The sequence below is a fragment of the Eurosta solidaginis genome, chromosome 4 (assembly GCF_040869045.1).
Source record: "Eurosta solidaginis isolate ZX-2024a chromosome 4, ASM4086904v1, whole genome shotgun sequence".
Classification (NCBI taxonomy): Eukaryota; Metazoa; Arthropoda; class Insecta; order Diptera; family Tephritidae; genus Eurosta; species Eurosta solidaginis.
In genome coordinates, this window is record NC_090322.1 from 153,777,545 (window position 1) to 153,799,240 (window position 21,696).

General features: G+C 37.6%; 2 protein-coding genes and 1 long non-coding RNA gene across 7 annotated transcripts in view; 2 read left to right on the top strand and 1 right to left on the bottom strand.

Moving 5' to 3' along the window:
* The first annotated feature begins 8,416 nt into the window (after positions 1–8,416).
* Positions 8,417–21,696, top strand: part of LOC137250520 (glycine-rich selenoprotein-like) — a 36,946-nt gene continuing 23,666 nt past the window's right edge. The window contains exons 1-3 of one of the 4 annotated variants that reach the window (XM_067783473.1): positions 8,417–8,934; positions 9,015–9,081; positions 9,142–9,226. In XM_067783473.1, coding sequence (XP_067639574.1) covers positions 9,063–9,081; positions 9,142–9,226 — 104 coding nt within the window. In that variant the 5' untranslated portion in view covers positions 8,417–8,934; positions 9,015–9,062. The other 3 variants (XM_067783476.1, XM_067783475.1, XM_067783474.1) reach the window with 3 other exon arrangements.
* LOC137250523 (uncharacterized) lies at positions 12,093–12,934 on the top strand. The gene is made up of 2 exons (XR_010953000.1): positions 12,093–12,339; positions 12,510–12,934. It is a non-coding gene; the product is annotated as an uncharacterized lncRNA (long non-coding RNA).
* The window catches only part of regucalcin, a 36,043-nt gene continuing 30,452 nt past the window's right edge, over positions 16,106–21,696 (bottom strand). For both annotated transcript variants that reach the window (XM_067783472.1, XM_067783471.1), the window contains exons 2-4: positions 16,669–17,254; positions 16,452–16,590; positions 16,106–16,378 (exon numbers count right to left, since the gene is read on the bottom strand). In XM_067783472.1, coding sequence (XP_067639573.1) covers positions 16,186–16,378; positions 16,452–16,590; positions 16,669–17,254 — 918 coding nt within the window. In that variant the 3' untranslated portion in view covers positions 16,106–16,185. The remainder of the gene's footprint in view (positions 16,379–16,451; positions 16,591–16,668; positions 17,255–21,696) is intronic.

Genomic DNA, 21,696 nt, shown 5'->3' on the forward strand with positions numbered 1-21,696 from the left:
ATTCATTTCTATTAACGTATGTAAGCAACAAAAAAAAAATAAGATAATGCAGGTTTCTTAACTGGGGCTACGGCATTGTTGAAATACGAATAGCTAATTACGCTATGAAAATGTAGGTAAGTGTGTGTGGTGTATAAAGTGAGAGAAAAAAAAATGATCCAACAGATGTAATATTTTAAATTATACAATTATTTATGTCTTCTCTTTTTTTTAATCGTTATAAACGCTATGTGTGAGAAAAATATGTAATTAAATGTACTTATGTATTGTAAATATACTACCTACAAAGTAAGAATTTGGTTGAATTTTTTTCTTTTTCATTCACATTCACAAAACATATTTTAGGACTATAAAGTTTGGATACAAATTTCGATATTTGGGGGCTCTCTTATAAAATTATTATGTGGTTGTGGTAGAACTTACTTTGAGTGTTACAAAATATCAATTTGGTATAATGGCATAGTATAATGAGAATAATATGTAATATGTACTAAGAAAATTTGTTATAAAAGCAATAAAGATGAAATTGTGATAGTACTATGTATTATATGCACGTATATTATTTTCTTCTGGTTGTTCGAACGATATTGCTAGCAATATTGATTCATATGTATATATATATATATATATATATATATATATATATCGTATTTGTATGACATAAGAAAAAAAAGTTTAAATCTTTTAGCCAATTCGTGCATAATCGACCAATGGCTGCGGTCGCAAATTTTTTTTTCTAACAATTTATGGTTGAGCTCCAAAAATGGATCGCTAAAACGTTTCACGTGATGAAGACGGCTTATTATGAATAAAATTTATAGAGCTAACTTCAATCATTTTAAAGCAACAAAATATATTATTAAAATGATATAAAAAATGTATGCCCTTTGTTGTAAAGCTAACAATTTCAAGTATTCAATAATAAAATTTGACGGGAAAAATCGACCCTTGTTAAGCCGGAGTCATTGGTGCCGTATGTCGTATCGCTGTATCCGTGTCCCTAACGTAATCAGCTGTTTATCGTTACGACGGTAAACCAAAACCCAATTGGTTGGCTACGATACGGTTACGACCTTAGCGGCACCAATAATCGATTGCATTGATTCTCACAAGATAGGTCGAATCAGCTGTTATAATGCTACCGATACGGTTACCGATAAAGCACCAATGTCTCCAGCTTTAAATGGTTCAACCGGACTGTATAAAACCCTCTAAGTACCACTTAGAAGTTTCTTTAACTACCCTGCAAAAACGCTCTCGTCATTCCACGTCATTTGACTAGCTATTATACAGTCATAGGTTATATTCCTAGTCACATTTGCATGGGTGTGGGTAAGTTTTATGACCAAAATTTTTTTGTAGGGTAATTATTTTGAAGTTCATACATGGCTGGTACTTACATGGCCGCCAGAGTACGTACCGTGGGCCTCTGCCGGCGTGGTTACTGGTGATGTTGATTTTGCTGGTGAAATTGACGCTATTTTTGGTTGTGGTGCGCGGTCTTGGGCGCGCTGTGTTGGTACTGTTGGTGGTTGTTGCGCTCTGGTCCGAGGTGATCGAGTGAACCTTGTGGCAATAAAACTTCGTGTTGACTTTTACGACCTGTATGACTTGGTGCTAATTGGGCGTTCGTTGTATTACGCTGCAGCGTACTGCTGGACCTGGGGGCGGAGATGGTGCCGGACGCTGTTCCAAAGGTGGTAGTGTACTTCGTAGACGTAGAGAAAGGGGTTTATTTGCGGATAACAAGGGTTCTCATCACAATTAGTTTAGTGCCATCTGAATCCGAATCGGAACCACTAGTACTTTCCTCACTAGGTGTGACTGTGAAACGCCGACCTACTTCAACTGGATATTCTATACGTTGAGTTTGTGCCAACACAACACAAACGTTGTAATGTTTATTACCACCCAAAATAGACGAGTAGAAAAGAGGTTTGTCGGAATGGACTTTGCGCTATCGACTCTTCCTAGTTTCTGGGCATTTACTTGAATACGTGCACAGCCGGCGAGGGTGTTTTGCGATTAGTTGAGTATAGTTGGGGATGCGCAGTTGATGTGAGCCATAAAGTTACTGAAGCAGTATCGGTGCTTGACGCCTTTGCTGTAGACGTTGTGCCAATAGATGTTACACGATCCTTTTGTATAACCGCAGGGCCGCCAAAAATTAGGCTTTTTGTTTTATAAAATTTTTCCGATTAACTGGGCAAAACTCTTGCTTTTTTTCCCGGCCGGAAAAACGTGGCTATCGTTTTTGCTGCTTTTTTTCTAAATTTTTCCACGTCTTCGTTTTACTTGCGGCCGGAAACTCATGGCTTTTTTTCGCTAGTGATCTCCGAATTTTTCTTTTCTTTGTTTCGATACTTTTGTGTCGCAACTTTCGCCCCATCCCCAGTCACTAGGCACGAAAACGCTCCCAAGTGGACCGTAACCGTAGACCATAAAAGCCAAATTAAACTTCCTTAACCCTAACGCCATAGTCGTAACCATACCCATATACATAACCATCTCAATGTGATCGATTAATGGTGCCTTAACCTAAAAATCGTGAAAATTTCATAAAAATGATGAAAGCGCAAAAAATTACAAAGATATTCCACAAAAAATAAGTATTTTAGTCATAACGTATCCAAAACAATGAAGAAAATCTAAAAAAAGTTATTAACTTCACCAACTCAAATATTTTTAGGTTATGGATATGGCGAGAAACCAAAAACCACTTGATTGGCTATGGCGTTAGCGTTATGGTATGGCACCATTAATCGATTACATTCCTTTCCATAAGGTAGGTTCGATCAGCTGATTTATCTGGTTATGGCTTTATGGTTATAAGTCACCATTAATTCGCCCTTAACAGCAGACCGTAACATCTTTCTCTCGAAGCCAAATTATATAAAAAGCTAAATTTATAAAAACAAAAATTACAGAAACTGTATTTCCTCACGCGTCCGCAAAGTAGATAGTCCCTTCAAAAAACGCGAGTACTCTATAAATAATGTAAGGAATAATCCTTTGGGAGTATAGGACTGCTCCAAATCTAATCTGAATTCATACAATAAATGTGCTCCTATTAACATTGCTATGTCCTAGGAGAGGAGTAGGTGATCCCACTCTCGCTTTGTTTGTGAGTATTCCATAGCGTACATACGTGAGAGTACATTCCAAAGTACTTTCACTGTAGTACTCCATGGAGCACCCACAGAGGATCACTAAAGAGGAATTGTGTTGTCGGAAAGAATTATCGGAGTGAATTTAATTTAAAATGAAAGTAAATGAAGAGGGGAAATACAACTTTTATATTTTATACTACGAATATTTTTGTTATTTAGCATTTGCGTGAATAAAGAAACTAATATTTCTCTATACTATAGTATGTATACATAAAACCAGTGCGCTGTTGCATTTTATCAGAGTAGCCAAAGTAAAATTTTATTATCAGTTATTTGTATACAATATTTTACTTTTGGCAACTCTGTTCGATCGTCATCGTGTAGTGATCACGGTCGTTAAAAAATGAGCAATGATCGGCTGATGGTGGTCCGCAAACGCATTACAAAGGAGTATTGTTAAAGTACTCCAACATGAAGAAAATGGAACACGTAATCCAACAATTTTTGAAGGGGTGATGAAAACTTCGATGCCTAAAGAATCGAACGATTAAAAAAAAATCGATTCTACATTTCTAAAAAAAAGATCGAATAAGAATCGAATCCCCCAATGCCAAACAGAAACAACATTTGCCGTCTTTCAGTGAGTTTTACAGCTCCGGCTCACGCTAAATTCTCACGGGAATGCTCTGGATCATTGAGAGACTTGAGAATAAGATGTCGTGAAATTTTCGCACACGTGAAATGTGATAGGCAGATGTCGCCGCTGTTTTCATTTAACTCATACGGCGAAAAGCTAAGCAGCGAAATCTATTTTTGAAAAAGTAGGTATATTAAAGGCCGCGTTGCCAACCTAAAAAGAAGTAATTAACAAATTATCTGGCTCACAAATTGAACCGGACTTCTATCTGGCTCAAATCTTTGTTGTTGCATTTACATGCAAAATTATTTATCTGGCTCAGGATTTTGCCACCGGCTCACGCTCACTTCTCACGGGAATGCTCTGGATCATTGAGAGACTTGAAAAGCAGATGTCGTGAAATTTTCGCATACGTGAAATGTGATGGGCAGATGTCGCCGCCGTTTTTCATTTAACTCATACGGCGAAAGGCTAAGCAGCGACATCTGTTTTTGAAAAAGTACGTTTATTATAGGCAGCGTTGCCAACATAAAAAGAAGTAATTATCAAATTATCTGGCTCACAAATTGAACCAGACTTCTATCTGGATTTATCTGGCTCAAATCGTTGTTGCATTTACATGCAAATTTATTTATCTGGCTCAAGATTTTGCCACCGGATGATAGCTATTAGGGCCGTTACCTTGGTTTATCGAGCTCTGGCTCTGGCTCAAATCTCATTGGAACGATCTGGATCAACTTTATGAGAACTGGCAGCACTAATATAAAACATCTGTTTTGTTGAAAATAAGAAGAAACGTACACAAAATTTTAAGATACTGATAGAATTATTAACATTTAAATAGTTTCGCACGTAAGCAAACTATTTATTTTCCTTACATCATCTTCAAGTTGTTTACTCTTTCAGTGTTTTTGCTTTTAAATATGGCGAATTCTTTTATGTATACACAAATGTACACATATTTAGTTCAGTGCTACAATGGCTCAACTATATGGTTGGCTCATCTCACAAGTTGATTTTATTTTTTTCATATCACTGTAGTAGGGATTGTCAGAAGGAGATGGCAAACTTAAAATGAAACCAACGAATTTACAACATTTTCGTACTACATACAAATGCTGCTAAGTTTTATGTTTTCATTCCATTCCATTCGTCTAACAGCAACACTCTGATTTTGGCAATGTGAACAAATGTATGTTGTTGTTGTAGAGATGAACCAACCATATAGTTGAGCCATGAGTGCTACCAACTCAAAAGTGGTTAGCTGTCAAAAAATCTACTACAGAAAACGAAACGAACAGAACTGCTATACGGATCAGAAATTGAACCAGATAAATATCAGGATCACAACGTTGTTGTTGCATTTGCATGTTAAATTTCTATCCGTATCTCGCTCAAGTCTCAATAGAACGTAACTATTGTGAATCAAACTAAGTGTGATATCTTATCTCCACTGCCTGAGAAGCTACTTATTAGCGTTTTGACCATATATGAATGGATTTGCAACTCTTTGTTTCGAGAGAGCGCTGTCAAAATGCACATTTTTTATAAAATTTATCAATGATGCCACTCCAAACAAAAATGAATAGATCTGAAAATGGGCATTTTTGACACACATTTCGGCGATTATAGTTTCAATAATTTAAAAAAATGATAGTCGTAAAATATTAATTTCTTTAAACTCATTTTACAATAATACTACTAGTTGGAGTCAAATATAAACAAATCTAAGTAAAATTTACATTTTGATTAAAGTAATTGGTCAAATATTGTAACGCATTTAACTCACAGTGAAAACCATATATTCTTTTGGAATTTCAGTAAATCCGACCTATGATATAATAGTTAACATCATTCAATGGTAGGGCCTATCCTACATGTCTGACGTTCCAGGTTCTGTGATCAAAATGGACTGGTTGCATCGGGACTTCATTTTTACAGAACTTTTTTTTGTGATGACATTTGAATGGGAAATAATATTTACCCTCCGCCTTCGAACTAATAATATTTACACTAAAACAAGTATTTTTATCCTTTTTCCCATAATTTTTGAACGCTGTTCTACAGTTGTAGGTAAACTAAAGTTTACCAACATTTTTGGAACGTTTTTCGTTTTGGCTGGGACATTTTTTGTTCTGGCACCCGCTTCAGCTGGCGCGAGGGATTTATCTGTGATTGTTGCCAGCAACAACTAGAAGATAAATCCCTCGTGAGAGCGAAAATATGAGAGCGTAAACAAAAGATTCGTATCAATCTAATCTATGGTTTTGACAGCCTGATCAAAAAGGCGGCGCATAGGGCCGGATATCTTCAGCGGGTGATAGAATGAGATACAGAATGAGACAGCGATAGTCAATTACAAATCAGGTGATCCAATCTCTTTGGAATTTTGACGTCTATGCACTAGATATCACACTTAGTTTGATTGACAATGAGAAACAACACGTCAGCATAGATTAGATTGATACGAATCTTTTGTTTACGCTCTCATATTTTCGCTCTCACGAGGGATTTATCTTCTAGTTGTTGCTGGCAACAATCACAGATAAATCCCTCGCGCCAGCTGAAGCGGGTGCCAGAACAAAAAATGTCCCAGCCAAAACGAAAAACGTTCCAAAAATGTTGGTAAACTTTAGTTTGACCTACAACTGTATAACAGCGTTCAAAAATTATGGGAAAAATGATAAAAATACTTGTTTTAGTGTAAATATTATTAGTTCGAAGGCGGAGGGTAAATATTATTTCCCATTCAAATGTCATCACAAAAACAAGTTCTGTAAAAATGAAGTCCCGATGCAACCAGTCCATTTTGATCACAGAACCTGGAACGTCAGACATGTAGGATAGGCCCTACCATTGAATGATGTTAACTATTATATCATAGGTCGGATTTACTGAAATTCCAAAAGAATATATGGTTTTCACTGTGAGTTAAATGCGTTACAATATTTGACCAATTACTTTAATCAAAATGTAAATTTTACTTAGATTTGTTTATATTTGACTCCAACTAGTAGTATTATTGTAAAATGAGTTTAAAGAAATGAATATTTTACGACTATCATTTTTTAAATTATTGAAACTATAATCGCCGAAATGTATGTAAAAAATCCCCATTTTCAGATCTATTCATTTTTGTTTGGAGTGGCATCATTGATAAATGTTATAAAAAATGTGAATTTTGACAGCGCTCTCTCGAAACAAAGTGTTGCAAATCCATTAGTGATGGACGATATGGCGATTTTGAGCTATCAGCGAAAATAGATATGGCTATTTTTGAATATCGGCTATTTTTTATAGCTATAGCGATCGATTTATTTCAACAAGCGATTCCATACAGAAGAGCGATTTTGAGCTATCAGTGAATATAGGTATGGCTATTTTTTACAGCTATGGCTATTTTTTACAGCTATGGCGATCGCTTTAATTTATCTTTAATAAGCGAATCTGCAATTATTTGTATACTTGTATAAAAAAAATTAATGTTTAACTCTTTTTACCAGAGTAGATTGAATGTTATACATTAATTTATACTAAATTAAATTTTATTAGAATATATGAACCAAAATTGGAATAAAAAGAAAAAAGTATGTACCTTTAATTGTAAACTAATGTAATGTGAAATTCTAATTTTCTGAGATGTTATGATATATATTATTAACTGGCTGACGACAATATGTTCAGACTCGTATTACACTCAATGAGATGAAACTAGCTGAAATAAATGTATATGCATCTTTGTTTTATAATTTTGTTAATTGAAAATGCTTTGATTTTTAAATGTAAGATGAATCAACCCGAAATAAATCTGTATATGTAACACCATAAAAACATGATTTATTTACTATATTATACTACACCGATGTATTCAGAAATACTCCGTATGAATTTATTCTGAAAGTTGTATTTGGCTGCATAAATTTGTACAGTAAAGTGAATCAATTTTTAATTAAAAATACAGAGGAAAAATATAGCAAATTCTTCAAACTATTATAAAAATATTCTTTAGCAGAAAATTACCCACCCACTGCAGTGCCCTAGAAATTAGCCGGAGAATTCAACTATATACAAACCATATGACAAATCTTGAATTGCATTCTCCCAAAAACCTTAAATTTTGAGTTAATCTGTTTACAATAAGACGAGTGATATATGTTTCTATAATTCTTTTATTTTACCATCAAAAACACAAATTTTATAAAACTGTTAACGGCTACTGCCTAGAAGTATGAACTTATGAATAACACAGGCAATCAATCTTAGGCCAAGTCTAAAGACCCATGTCTATTTGGCGTCACATAGTGTAATTAAAAACAAAAAAATTCAGTCATTCCATTTCTTTTATACATTTCATGAAATTAAAGTTTAAACTTATATTGCTTGTTTAATATTTTGACAAATATTAATTATTTTATTATAAATACTTAAATAAAAATCAAAATATAACGAATTTTATATTTTATGATTGGCGTTTAAAAAGATAAGGATTTTAGCCTTTTCATCATCTAAGCGCATTCTTCTCTCGCTTAGAATAAGGCCGGATTGAGAAAAAAGTCTTTCACAGGGAACCGATGTTCCTAAACACCCCAACTTTTCGCGAGCTATAGGAGATAGATTGGGATACTTGTAATTGTTTTTCTGCCACCATAAAAAAGGATCAACTTTTCGTGCAATTACAGTTTCTTCTATATACCTCTGCACTTCGATAATTGCTTTTGAATGAGTTGTGCCTTGCGGTCTCTTTGATCTTTGCGTTGATTATTTTTGAGTTCGATCTTTCGCTTGTCTGTAAAAATTACCCAAACCACGTGGCTGCTTTTCTAGCCGACTTCACAATGTCGTCGTTCTAGTTGTTGCACAAGTTTGCTTTGTTCCGTTCGCTGTTTCGGAAAGTAAAGCACACAGATGAGCAATGATGAACGATATCTCCCTATCGATGATTGCATCGCTGCTATTAGTATTAGAATTCCATGCTGAAGGAAAATCGCCAATCGCTATAATCGCTATTGGCGATATTCTGCCAGAGGTGATTGTCATTCAAAAGAATCGAATGAAGGAAAATAGCCAATCACTGATATATTTGGATTGCAATAGCTATAGCTATTAGCGATTTGTCAATAGCGGCGATGCAATCACCAATAGCGAAATATCGAGCCATCACTAAAATCCATTCATCTATGACGTCAGGTGAATTGACATTTATATTTGAGTCTAATCGAAATTTCTAATTATTTTTTTTTACTAATTCGTGTTATGTACCAAATCAGTAACAACTGAAAAGTAATGAACTTATTGAGACGTAGATAGAAGGCGAAATGGTGTACATAGATCGAGGTAAAATAAGTAATATAATGGGTAAATTTAATTTGAACAAATTTCACAATCGCCCAACAGATGGTCGAGTTTTGGAGCAGAGGCCATGGAGCATAGAGCGTGTTTTAGAAATGTTCACAGGCATTTGGTTTGTGATAGTTACCTTGTAAGTAATAAAGGCCTTAAGGAATTATAAGACTATTTGAATTTCTCTAAAATTTCGTAGCTTCAAAACATTAATGGCACCCTTTATGACTAGAGATGGCCAAAGTGGTAACAGTAATTCACGGAGGGGCGGGTGGGGCTCCGGCGGTGGAGGTGGTGGTGGGGGCGGCTACGGGCCTGGAGGTGGTGGAGGACGTGGTGGTGGTGGGGGTGGATTCAATCAAGGTCTCCGTCCGAATCGCCGCATAGGACGTGTAGTGAATACATCAATGGATTGTAACATACCTGGTGGTGGATGATCACGGTAATGTGTCCCAGCGAAGAATGCAGATATTATTTTTTCAGCAAACTATATTCTTTCTGCATGCTTGGACACAGCAGACCTACATAGCACTGGCAAACAAGTTTTGGGCTATATAAACATCTTCAGTACGTTAATATGTTGTGACGACCTTAGCATCTTATTGCTTTTATGACGAACTATTTTGGAACCCTGAATTGGGAGGAATTGTTCTGAATTATACGAGTCGTCGCGCATATTTAAATAAATTTTTTGCATAATTATTAACCAAATCAAAATAATAGCCAAAGTAGAACAATTTTTATTTTAATGTACATACTTCTATATATGATTATAAAGTTTCCAGACAGTGAAATTACCCACTATTACTCTAAATTTCAAAATACAAGTAAAGATTAATCATCAAAATTAAAAGAAGTTAATAAAGTTCTAAAAGTGGGCTTCAAATAGCATTTGCAAAAAACCCCAATTAAAAGAGCTTTATAAACAAATTTTATTTTTATTAGAAAGTATATTAAGTTTTCCTGATTTTATACACTTAAGGTCACACAAATAAATTGAATGATGAAATTTTGGAAGTGGCTAGCAAATTCTGTTGTTGTTGTACTGTTAACACACTCTAAGAAGGTTTTGTTGCTGTTGTATTAGCGATAAAGACTCGCCGAAAGCTTTGGGGATTGTTATCGATGTTGATGGTCCTTTGCCGGATATAGATCCGGCACGTTCCGGTAACAAAGCACCACCTTCTCGGGACCGACTAATATGACCACATTTAACCTTCTGGCCATACCACCCTCCCCACCCCATACTTCCATGAAGCACTTGGGGTCGCCAGAGCCTCGCCTGCTGAATGTGTGTATTATACATTCATATTTGTAACAGGATTCCCCTCGCGTAGGTGAGGTTGACAATTGGGTCGCGGAAGATTTGAAGCTATGAAGCTTTGTATTGCGCTTATCAACCCTTGATAGCGATTCGGGATTTTTCCCGACAACGGGCTGCCATTTCAGCGTAATCGCATTTAATTTGTTGAGTCCCTCTCACAAATTGCCATCCTCCCAACAGATCTTTGCAGCAGGATTGCGCCATATTCTGCTCCGGGAAGGTATCGAACCCAATCCGGGACCTGTACCTAATCCCGGTCCAGAAAAATGGTTTTGCTGCGTTTGCCGGAAAAAAATCTTTCTAGATCGGTCACACTCTTGTCAGTGGGTCACGTGCAAAGGATGGTTGCACCGGACGGCATGCTCTGGGCTAGGCCCCAAAACCCGACGTCGTAGTAACTTTTACAAATCTCGTAAACTGCGTCAACTGGCAGCCGATGGTAACATTGGCATCCTACCACCTACCCATACTCTTTTCACTCGAGCGACCTGTCGACTTCATCACTACGGAAAAACTCATTAATTTTAAGAAAGGAAAGTGGGACGATTACAAAACTTTTACTGACAATCGTTTTGCTGCCCTTCCTGGTGCCCGTCAAGGGGAGACTTCTTTCCGCAAGGTCATTGAATCCGCTCCGGCTCGTTGTATTGCCGCCGGAAGAATCCCGGAAAACCGGCCATATTTTCTACTCAACTCAACTCGACTCTAGCGAGAGAACGTGACCGACTGTCTTACACGCAAAAATCTTAGGTGTGACGTTCGATCAGGATCTACATTTTGGAGAGCATGCAACGGCATTTGTTATTAAAATCCTCAAATCTCTTGCCGGCAGCACTTGGGGTAAAGACAAAGAAACGCTCATTACAACTTACAAATCAATAGGCCGGTCGATTGCATGCTGAACGTCCCCGTTATGGGCGCCAAGCCTAAAGGTTACTCACTGGAAGAATATACAGGCTTACCAAAACACTGCCCTCAGAACCGCTACGGGCTGTCTTCTTATGTCCCTAAAACACCATCTACACAATGAGCCGAGAATACTCCCCATTAGGGAGAGAAATGAAATGATGAACAAACAGTTTCTGTTGAATACCAAGAGACCTGGGCATCCCAACAGGCATCTTATTGATGAGGCCTCAACTCCCAGGGGCTTAAGGGGTCATCTCTGTAAGCATTAGAAGTAAATACGGCACCTGGAAACAGCCGTACGAAACAAAAAAGCACAAGCACGTCCTCAGTGATATTCACAACAACGGGCGTCGGACCTTTATGCCAGGAATTGTCCGGCGAATCCAGTACTTAACCCTTAAATGCATGAGGTCAGCACCAAATATGAAGACCCAGTTTCACCTATGTAAAACAACCCCCTGAACACGAAATGGATCACCATTTTAAAAATAAATGAGTCGTTTTCCGGAAAAAGCGGAAAATGTGTTTTTTTTATTTGTAACGTATATGGTACGCTATGCATTGTGAGTGAAAAATGGTGAATATTTTTTATAGGCAAATTATATTTCAGTGTTTTCAAATCAAAGGAAATACGTGTACATATTTACATAAATAAAGTCAATTAGTGAAAATACTTATAAATATACTTCGTATAATTATTTTATTTTTTATGATAAGCAAGAAAACAATTACGTTTATCATTCAGCCGGAGATGTACGTTACACTTTTCAGATTTGAATATAGATCTATTGTTCACATTCTTATCACCAATAGTACACGTTTCGTTTGTGCATTTGGCACGACCTTCAACTACGGTATAATCATGGATGTCGTCGAATCGTAAAATTTTTGGGAGTCCACATTCATCTTGCGCACGAGAGGCTGTTGTGTATACACCAGACCGGTTTTGGTTTGTTCCCATATTCGTCAGCATGTAAGATATTTCCAGACGGAACGCCTTTTGAGCATATACCCAATAGGTGATAAAATATTCTAAGATACCAATTTCGGCTTTCAACACAATTTTTAAGCGACCAAGGTGGGAATCCATAAGATTCACACCTCCCATATGCATATTTTACTCTTTAATTATATGGGGGCAAGAGATATTAATCACTCTCTTCTCTTTCTTATCCTACCACTATTATAGTTTGATCTACAACATTATCAGTATGTGGACTTAACACCAGTTTCATCCCAACGAAAGTGGAAACAAGGTTAACTACCCGATTATCCTTCCCTGATATAGATATTATTAGTATACAATGTATTGTGTTTAAGAACTCTGCTGATACTCCTCGATTCATTTTCATCATATAGTTACATTACGATCCCACCTACTTTTATAACACATATACATATTACTTATTGAGAAGCACTCTCACACTCGACATTCATTTATTGAAGACTTCTCTCACACAAATCATATATACATACAACGGATACGACATACACCTGTTCATACATACACTCCTAGCTTTACTCACAAGAAATGTATCATAATTCTAAGAAAGCTTTAGATTAAGAAGAGTGTGATATTGAATTCAGTTAATAAAGTTCTTTGTTACATGAAGACGTTTAACCTTGTTTCTATATTCTTTGTCTCTGGAAGTTTGCAATTTTTGATCCTATTTCGGTTGATGGTCCCAATACTGTGTATACCTTGGGTTCGTAAATAAATCAATAACGGTATGGTGGTATAATATTTATCCATGTAAATAATATAAATTTGGAAACGTGGAACCCCACGAGTCATGCGCACAACAATATTAGCCGAGGCCTTCAAATCAGGTTCTCCAGATAGTAAACAATGAGTTTCGCCAGTGTAAATTTCAAACTTGTATATAAAACCAGATACGTCACAAAGGGCAAAGAGCTTGAACCCCCATTTCTTGGGTTTGTTGGGGAGATATTGGTTAATAAAATGACGTTCACATCGTCATTGTTCATTTTTTTTAATGAATCACTAATCGAATCTTCTTCCAACAATTCATAGTCGGTTTCGGCTTGATTTCTAATTCGCTTTGGTCCTGGTGTTTCATCCATTAGATCATCGAATGCATCTTCGGGCTCATATTCATCAAAAGACACATTTCGGTTTTTGGGTATATCTGATCGTACCTGATCTTCGAAACCATCACATAGCATATTTGCCACTTCATCTGCATTATACCTCTTTCCTCCAATTATATATTCATTCATGATTGAAATAAAAGGACGTACAAAGTGCAATTTTTTATTTGGCTTATATGCATGAAGTACCATATATGGTACATACGCAAAAAAGCCAATAAAGTATAAATACCGTTTCAGTTGATTACATTTCATTTTAATTCGCTAAAATAGACACTAATGTACTTACCTGGTATATTTATTTAACACTACATAACTCAATTTTATTGAGGTATACAATTCCCACTTTGATTTTATTGCAAAATTCACGTCCCTTTGCCACATCTGCTCAACGACAACTAACTATAAATTTCTGAAGGCTGTTATAATATTTACAAAAAAGCTAGATTTTTTAATTCCAATCTAGACTAAATAAAAATGCAGTACATGTTAATTTGAAGGAGATATGAAGAAGTAAAAGGGCGTACCTTATATGGTACGCTATGCATTTAAGGGTTAAAGAAAAATACCCAGAACTCGCAGAAGAGGAACGCACTCTCCCTAAGGAAACGCGCGTCACTCTAACTCAACTTCCATCTGGGTACTGTAACCGATTAAACTCTTACCTATCCAGAATTAACCCAAGCATATAAAATGTATGTTCTGCTTGCAATGTGTCCCTACATGACACCGGTCGCACTCGCACCTATTGGATGGGGCGCATCACTGCTACCGAACCTAAAAGAAAAACCCACTGGGGGAAATATGCCAGGAATTGCCCGATGAACCCCGTTTTTGGAGATAAATACCCTAAAATCGCAGTTCAGGAAAGTAGCTTTCCCTGGGAGGTGCGCATCACTCTAGCACAACAGAAGCGCACAAAAACACAAACACAGTGTATACTCAATTACCATCATCGCCCAAGAGGTTGAAGAAGTCATCAAATATGCTAAACAATCATAAGCTGTAAGGCGGATGGATTGCCAACCCAATGTTGAAAACCTTTGGTAATGAGCCTGCTTCTTGCCAACCACCAGCATGGCTTTCTAAAATTATGTAGCACCACATTGAATCCCATTGAATAAATTACGGATTGAGCCAAAAACTCCAAGAGGACAGTAATCATAGCACTAGACTTGCCAACAACTTTTGACACGGTCAATCATTGCACGTTACTGCAAGGCTCGGAAGGATCTACTCTACCACCTAGTCTCAAGAGTTGGGCCGCAAACTATTTGAGTGGTCGGCAAGCAGCGGTACAATTCGGGAACGTAACACCACAACCAAGAAGAACTAAACAATATCTTTTTAATTTTTACCTACAAAAACTCCCTTCCCTACCAATAGGAGTTAGATTTGTCTCCTACGCCAATGACTGCACGATAACGGCAACAGGTTGTGGCCCTTCCATTTTTGAGCTATGCTATAAAATAAGCAGCTATCTCCCTATTTTCCTGGATTTTTCGTCCCTCGTAACTTGAAACTCGGTCAGTGTCTCGACCTTATTTATGAGTTGTGCGTTGCAAATGTACGAAATATTTGACATCTAAGTCGATGGTATTACGCTACCGACTGTCCGGAACTCAAAAAAATTGAGACATAGGCAAAGAAACGACCATAGCTACTTACAAAACAATTAGCCAGTCGCTTGTGTACAGCGCCGAGCTTAAATGAAACACACTAAAGTAAGCAGCAGGCCTGCTAAAACAACGTTACAAGAACTTCCACGGGATGTCTTCTTATGTCGCCAGTACAATACCCGAAAATCGCAGTTAAAGAAAACAGACTTCCTCGGGAGGTGCGCGGCAGTCTGGCATAGGTTCGATCTGAATACTGTAATATGTTAAAGTCTTACTAATCCAGAATGAACAACGACCTATGCAATGTAATTCCTGTTGGTCTTGACTTCAACTCACGGGTGAAGTAACAGCCAGCATTAGGGGGCTTAGAATATACCAGCGGTAGGTATGCCTGTCGTAAGAGATGACCAAAATACCAAATTGATTCAAGGGGTTGTGTAGCGCAACACTCTCAAGGGGTTGCCAACGTAATATGTAGCTTCTCCAACCCAATTGTCAACCTCACCTACCCGTGGCGAATCCTGTTTCATTAACAGCTGAGGCTCTGCCGACCCCGAACTCCTGATGGATCTAGGGGGTGGGAGGGCGTTATGGCCTAGAAATTTCTATATGGTCATATTAAATCGTTCCCGAGACGGTCGGGCTAGTACCTATATGGTGCTTGTTACCGGAACGTACCGGATCTGCATCCGGCAAAGGACCATCAACATCGTAACTCTCCCCAAGGCCTTCGGGGAGTGTCCTTATCGCTACAACAACAACAACAACATTTGGATACCTTCTTTTTCAATTAGAGGATAGTTTTTCTAATCGGGGTCGTCCCTCGGAAGTGATTTGGCAAATACTCCGAGTGTTTTTCTTGCATGAAGAGCTTCTCAGTGAAAATTCATATGCCTTGCAGATGCCGTTCGGAGTCGGCATAAAACATGTAGGTCCCGTCCCGCCAACCATTATCACCGGTGGCGAAGATACTTCACTTTTCATGGTTACTTTCTGCAAGATGAGGTAAGAAAGAAAATCCAATGATGCATTAACATCCTTTTCAACACCGCCGTTACATTTTAAAAAATCTTACTTTATTTTCATTACAAGCGAAAAAATTTTTACAAATGAACCCTTATATACAAACAATAATTAAAGTTGAACTTTGGACATTGGCAAACCCCTAGCGCCCAAACCAGTAATCTTATAGGTGCTTCCAGCTGGAGAAGGTTGATCAAATTTAGCCGATGTCGTGACGTACAAAATATCTAAATTTGGACCACCAAAGGCCGCTGAGGTGATTTGTTTGCAAGGGAATTTGATTTCTAGCAAGACTTTGCCGGTGCTACAAATGAAAAAAAAAATAATAATAATAATTAGTTCACATTCTGGTCACTCAAGCTTGTTGAAGTACTTACGTTGGATTGACCTTATAAAGGGTGTGTCCATTGAAGGTGGCTACATAGATATTGCCATCACTGTCGATGGTCATGCCATCGGGTAATAAATTATTCTTAGGACTCGACTTGTGTAGGTCAAAGATAACTTTTGGATTGCCTTAAACGAAAAAGAGACAGAAGGGAAAAAAATGTAAGTAGTTTATCCTATAGTACAAATCTGCGTTTCACTTCTTACTAGGTACACCGGCATTAAAATCATAATCGTACTCCTTCACTTCATAATCGGCTGTGTCAATGTAATACATCTTGTTGGTTTTTTCATTCCATGCCAGACCATTGGAAATACCCACATCAGTCTTAACTACCGTTACTTTACCACCCTTCTCGTATTTGTACAATTCACCCCAACGGTTTTTGAACTCATCGCCCACATAAACCATTGTGCCACAAAACAGACGTCCACGTGGATCAGCTTTACCGTCGTTGAAACGATTAACAACATATTTTTCGTCAGGTTGCACTTCAAACAAAACACGATCAATTTTGCCTGAGTCGGAAATACCATCCCATGATACGACTAACACACGACGTTTATCACCAATGACAAATTTGTCATCTTCTCCCTCAACGGGTACAATGAATGAAGCAAGTTCTACACCGGGCACCTTGGCAACATACACCTTATCTTGCTGATAGTCGTATCGCAGCAACTTTCCAGCTTCAATGTCTACATAGTAGAGACTCTGTTTCTCGATATCCCAATGTGGCGATTCGCCGAGATGGGCATAACCTTTGGGTAAGGGTTCAACTTTGTAAGACATCTGTGGAAGGAAAGGCAAATTTGAAACCCGATTAATTTATTTATGCTCAAAGTATTCTATACATACTTATGTACAGTGTTGCTCAAAATTTTTTATATGGAATTACGAATCACAATACATCTACAAAATTGTATGTGCACTGAAACTTTTTTTGTATTTAAAAAAATTTAATTGTTTGAGGTCGGAAAAAGTTGAATATTTGGTTTCAAGTTGCAAAATATTTGCTTAAAATATTACGCCAATAGTTATATCACCAACATACAACAGCCAATAAATTTAATTCTGAAATTTAATTCTGGGAACATATTCTATATACATACATATATCGTCGAAATTTGGGTTTCAATAATCATACTAAGAGTGAATGTAGAGATTCCCGCGAATGTTGCATTGGAAATTGAATTTTAAAACTTTTGAAATGCTTAATTAGAGGGCTCCATCTATCAGTGGAAATTGTCCCCGCTGCCTTAACTTTTCACTAGTTCCTGACTATATACAAATTTCTTTTTGGTACTTTTTCGATAGTTACGTAATGGTGGAATAGTGTTCAGAAAGAGGCATACTCATATGTAGCCGCAGCTCGTTAAAGCTGGTAGAAGTTTTTGTGTCAATTTTATAACTAAATCCAGCTATTAACGAACTAATACTTATATGGCACTCTAGGTCCAGTTCGGAACCAGAATGTTGTATCACTAGTTACTGACTTCCCTTGAGGGTAATTAACTAATATCATATGAAGTTAGAATAGGCTCCTCTTCTTTTGGTACAGTTTTGCTTACATAATTTGGTCATATGCCCCATATATTTCAGCTCCGCGGTCAATTATCTATTTTAATTTTATTTATGAATCAATTTTGATTAAAAATTTTTTTCAGTGCTAGAATTTTTTTGAATAATTTTTAGTTGTAAAATTGAAGTTTTTCCTATTTATTGTTATAAATCCACTTGAGAAATGAAATACCATTGATATAAAGCTCTTTTTTGCAAAGATATAGCTTATTTTATTCGTCCACGATCATTTTATAAATCTTTTGTATAAAAGTGGGCGTGGTCCTTAACCGAATTCGTAAATTTTTTTCAAAGCATTCCTCATAGTAAAAGCAACCTCTGCCGAATTTTGTTACAATAGGTTTAACGATTTTTGATTTATGATTAATAATATTTGTAAAATTGATTTTATCACAAGTGGGCGGTGCCACGCCTATTTAAAAATTTTTTTTTAATTTTTATCAAGAGCCTCAATATTAGTCCACACGACAAATTTCAACATTCTAGATGTATTATTTACTAAATAATCAGGTTTTTTGTGTTTTCCAAAATGTTACATATATAAAAAGTGGGCGTGGTTATCATCCGATTTCGCTCATTTTCCATACCAATCTATTCTGGGTCCAGGTAAGTTCGTGTACCAAAATTGGTGAAGATATCTCAATATTTACTCAAGTTATCATGTTAACGGACAGACGAGCGGACGGACGGACATGGCTCAATCAAATTTTTTTTCGTTACTGATGATTTTGATATGTGGAAGTCTATATCTATCTCGATTCCTTTATACCTGTACAACCAACCGTTATCCAATCAAAGTTATAATACCCTGTGTACAAGTACAGCTGGGTATAATAATGGCTTACGATATAGGGTGTTATTACACTTAGGATCGATATGTTTCATTGCAAATATTACCTCAAACATTCCGTGCTATAAACTTGGGAAATAAGAACATTAAAATTTTCCATTTGCCAGCTTCACCACATACATAGCCTTAAGGGACGAGTGGATGTTGGCAACCCATACATATGATTGAATATAAGCTGGCAAAAAGTGCAAGGATGATTATAGATTGCTCAATCACTGAAGCACCTTCCAGGTATGATGCTGTTCAGAGCTCTCACATTTAGTGATCTAAATATATACGGGAACAACCAAAGGGCCATTGAAGCTCTACGTTCAATAGTTATGCAATTTCCTGGACATCAAATATTTAGAAAAAAGTTTTTCTAAGCGGAGTCGCCACTCGGCAGTGGTTTGGCAAACACTTCGAGTCCATTTCTGCCATGAAAAGCTTCTCAGTGAAAACTCATCTGCCTTGCAGCTGCCGTTAGCGGAAACTAGTGTTACATGTATTTTGCAAATAGCGAAAATTTAGGAAGTTAAATTAAAAAAAAAATATCCGAACGAAGGGTTCTAAAGAGCGGCACGGCCGTTCGCCAGTCTTAAAAATTTACATATATGTAGGTATACTACTTAATGAGTCCTCTTAGTTTTATTCGTATTAAGTGTTTCCCTTTCGTTTTTTTTTAATAATTCAGTATTTTAGTTACGCCATTTATTGTATTAATGGTACGGAATTACAATTCATAGGCAATATTAAGGTAAATGTTGCCCACATTTTAACGTGCAAATATGAAAATATGTTAACCTTTTACTTTTCAAGTAGAACTTTGAATGACGCAAACACACTAAACCAGTGATTGAAAATGCTATATTACTCTGGAATTTTTTCGTTTTGCTATTGCTCTGGCTCTGAACATGACCAGAGCATAGAGTAGGGCCGTAGCATACAAAAGTGATACCATTTCATGCTCTTCTGCGAGCTACGTCCTGTTTTAGAGTGGAATAAATAGAAGAATAAAAACTAAACGAAATGCAATTCGTATTGGAGCGAGAGCAAACAAATGGGTCAAAATAATGGAAAGTTTTCACGTCGTATTTATAAAAAATTTGACTCATTATTATAACTTCTTCGATACTCGCCGTCCACCGCACATACAGGACTCTTGATCTTCCGCAGAACTCTTTTCTGGAACACTACAAGAGCCATCTCATTTTCTTTCGACACTGCCCTTGATTCCAAGCCATACACCAGAATAGGTCGATGAGCGACTCTGAGAGTGTGTTTCTGGTTCATCAAGGGAGGATTTTCCTTCTCAATTGCCCAATTAGTCCAAAGCAGCATTTGAGCTCCTTTTGATTTCCAAGCTGACATTGTTTTCGCTGATAATGCTGGTTCCAAATAGACGAAGTCCTTCAGGGTTCCGAGTAATGTAGTATCCGTCAACAATGACGTGGCTGCCATGGAACGAATGCGCCGATTCTTTCTTGGATGGCAGCAAGCACTTCATCTTGTCCTCATTTACGCAAGTTCCATCCAGAAAAAACCGAACTTGCGCCGCGTTTTTTTAATGTACATTACGGTGTTGTTGTTGTTGTTGTTGTTGTAGCAATGCTCGCCCCACCTAATAGCCGCGACCGATCACAAATTGTCATCAATATCCTCTAACGGGAGTCCAAGGAAACTTGCCGTTTCACAGGGGTGGACCATAAGGAAAGGGGTGTTAGAGGCGTTGGTTCCACATTACAATTAAAGAGATGGTTGGTGTCATGTGTGGACACATTGCAAGCGGGGCATACATTTTGTATGTCGGGGTTGATTCTGGATAGGTAAGAGTTTAACCTGTTACAGTATCCAGAACGAAGTTGAGCAAGAGTGACACGCGTTTCCCTGGGGAGTATGCGTTCCTCTTCTGCGAGTTCTGGATATTTTTCTTCAAGTACTGGATTCACCGGGCAATTCCCGACATAAAGGTCCGACGCCTGTCTATGGAGTTCACCAAGGACCTGTTTGTGTTTTTTCGCTTCATACGGCTGGGTTCTCAGGTGCCGTATTTCCTCAAAATGCTTACGGAGATGACTCCTTAGGCCCCTAGGCGGTGCTGGTTCGTCAATCAGATGTCTGTTGGGATGCCCAGGTTTCTGGGTATTCAACAGAAACTGTTTGGTCAGCATCTCATTTCTCTCCCTGATGGGGAGTATTCTCGCCTCATTATGCAGATGGTGTTCTGGGGACATAAGAAGACAGCCCGTGGCGATTCTGAGAGCAGTATTTTGGCAGGCCTGTAGTTTCTTCCAGTGGGTAGTTTTTAGGCTTGGCGACCATATGGGTGACGCGTAGCACGTAATCGGCTGGCTAATTGCTTTGTATGTGGTCATGAGCGTTTCTTTATATTTTTCCCAGGTACTGCCAGCAAGGGATTTGAGGATTTTATTACGGCTCTGAATTCTCGGAACAATTGCGGTTGCGTGCGCACCAAAATGTAGATGCTGATCAAACGTCACACCCAAGATTTTGGGGTGTAGGACAGTCGGTAGCGTAGTGCCATCGACGTGGATGTTCAATATGGTCGACATTTGGGGCGTCCATGTTGTAAATAAGGTCGCGGAAGATTTAGTCGGTGACAATGCCAGGTTTCGCGAGGCGAAAAAACTGGAGAGATCAGGGAGATAGCCGTTTATTTTATTGCATAGCTCATCGATCTCTGGGCCTGGGCCTGTGGCCATTATTGAGCAGTCATCGGCGTAGGAAACGATTGTGACTCCTTCCGGTGGTGAAGGTAGCTTAGATATGTAGAAATTAAACAAAAGTGGGGATAGGACACTAC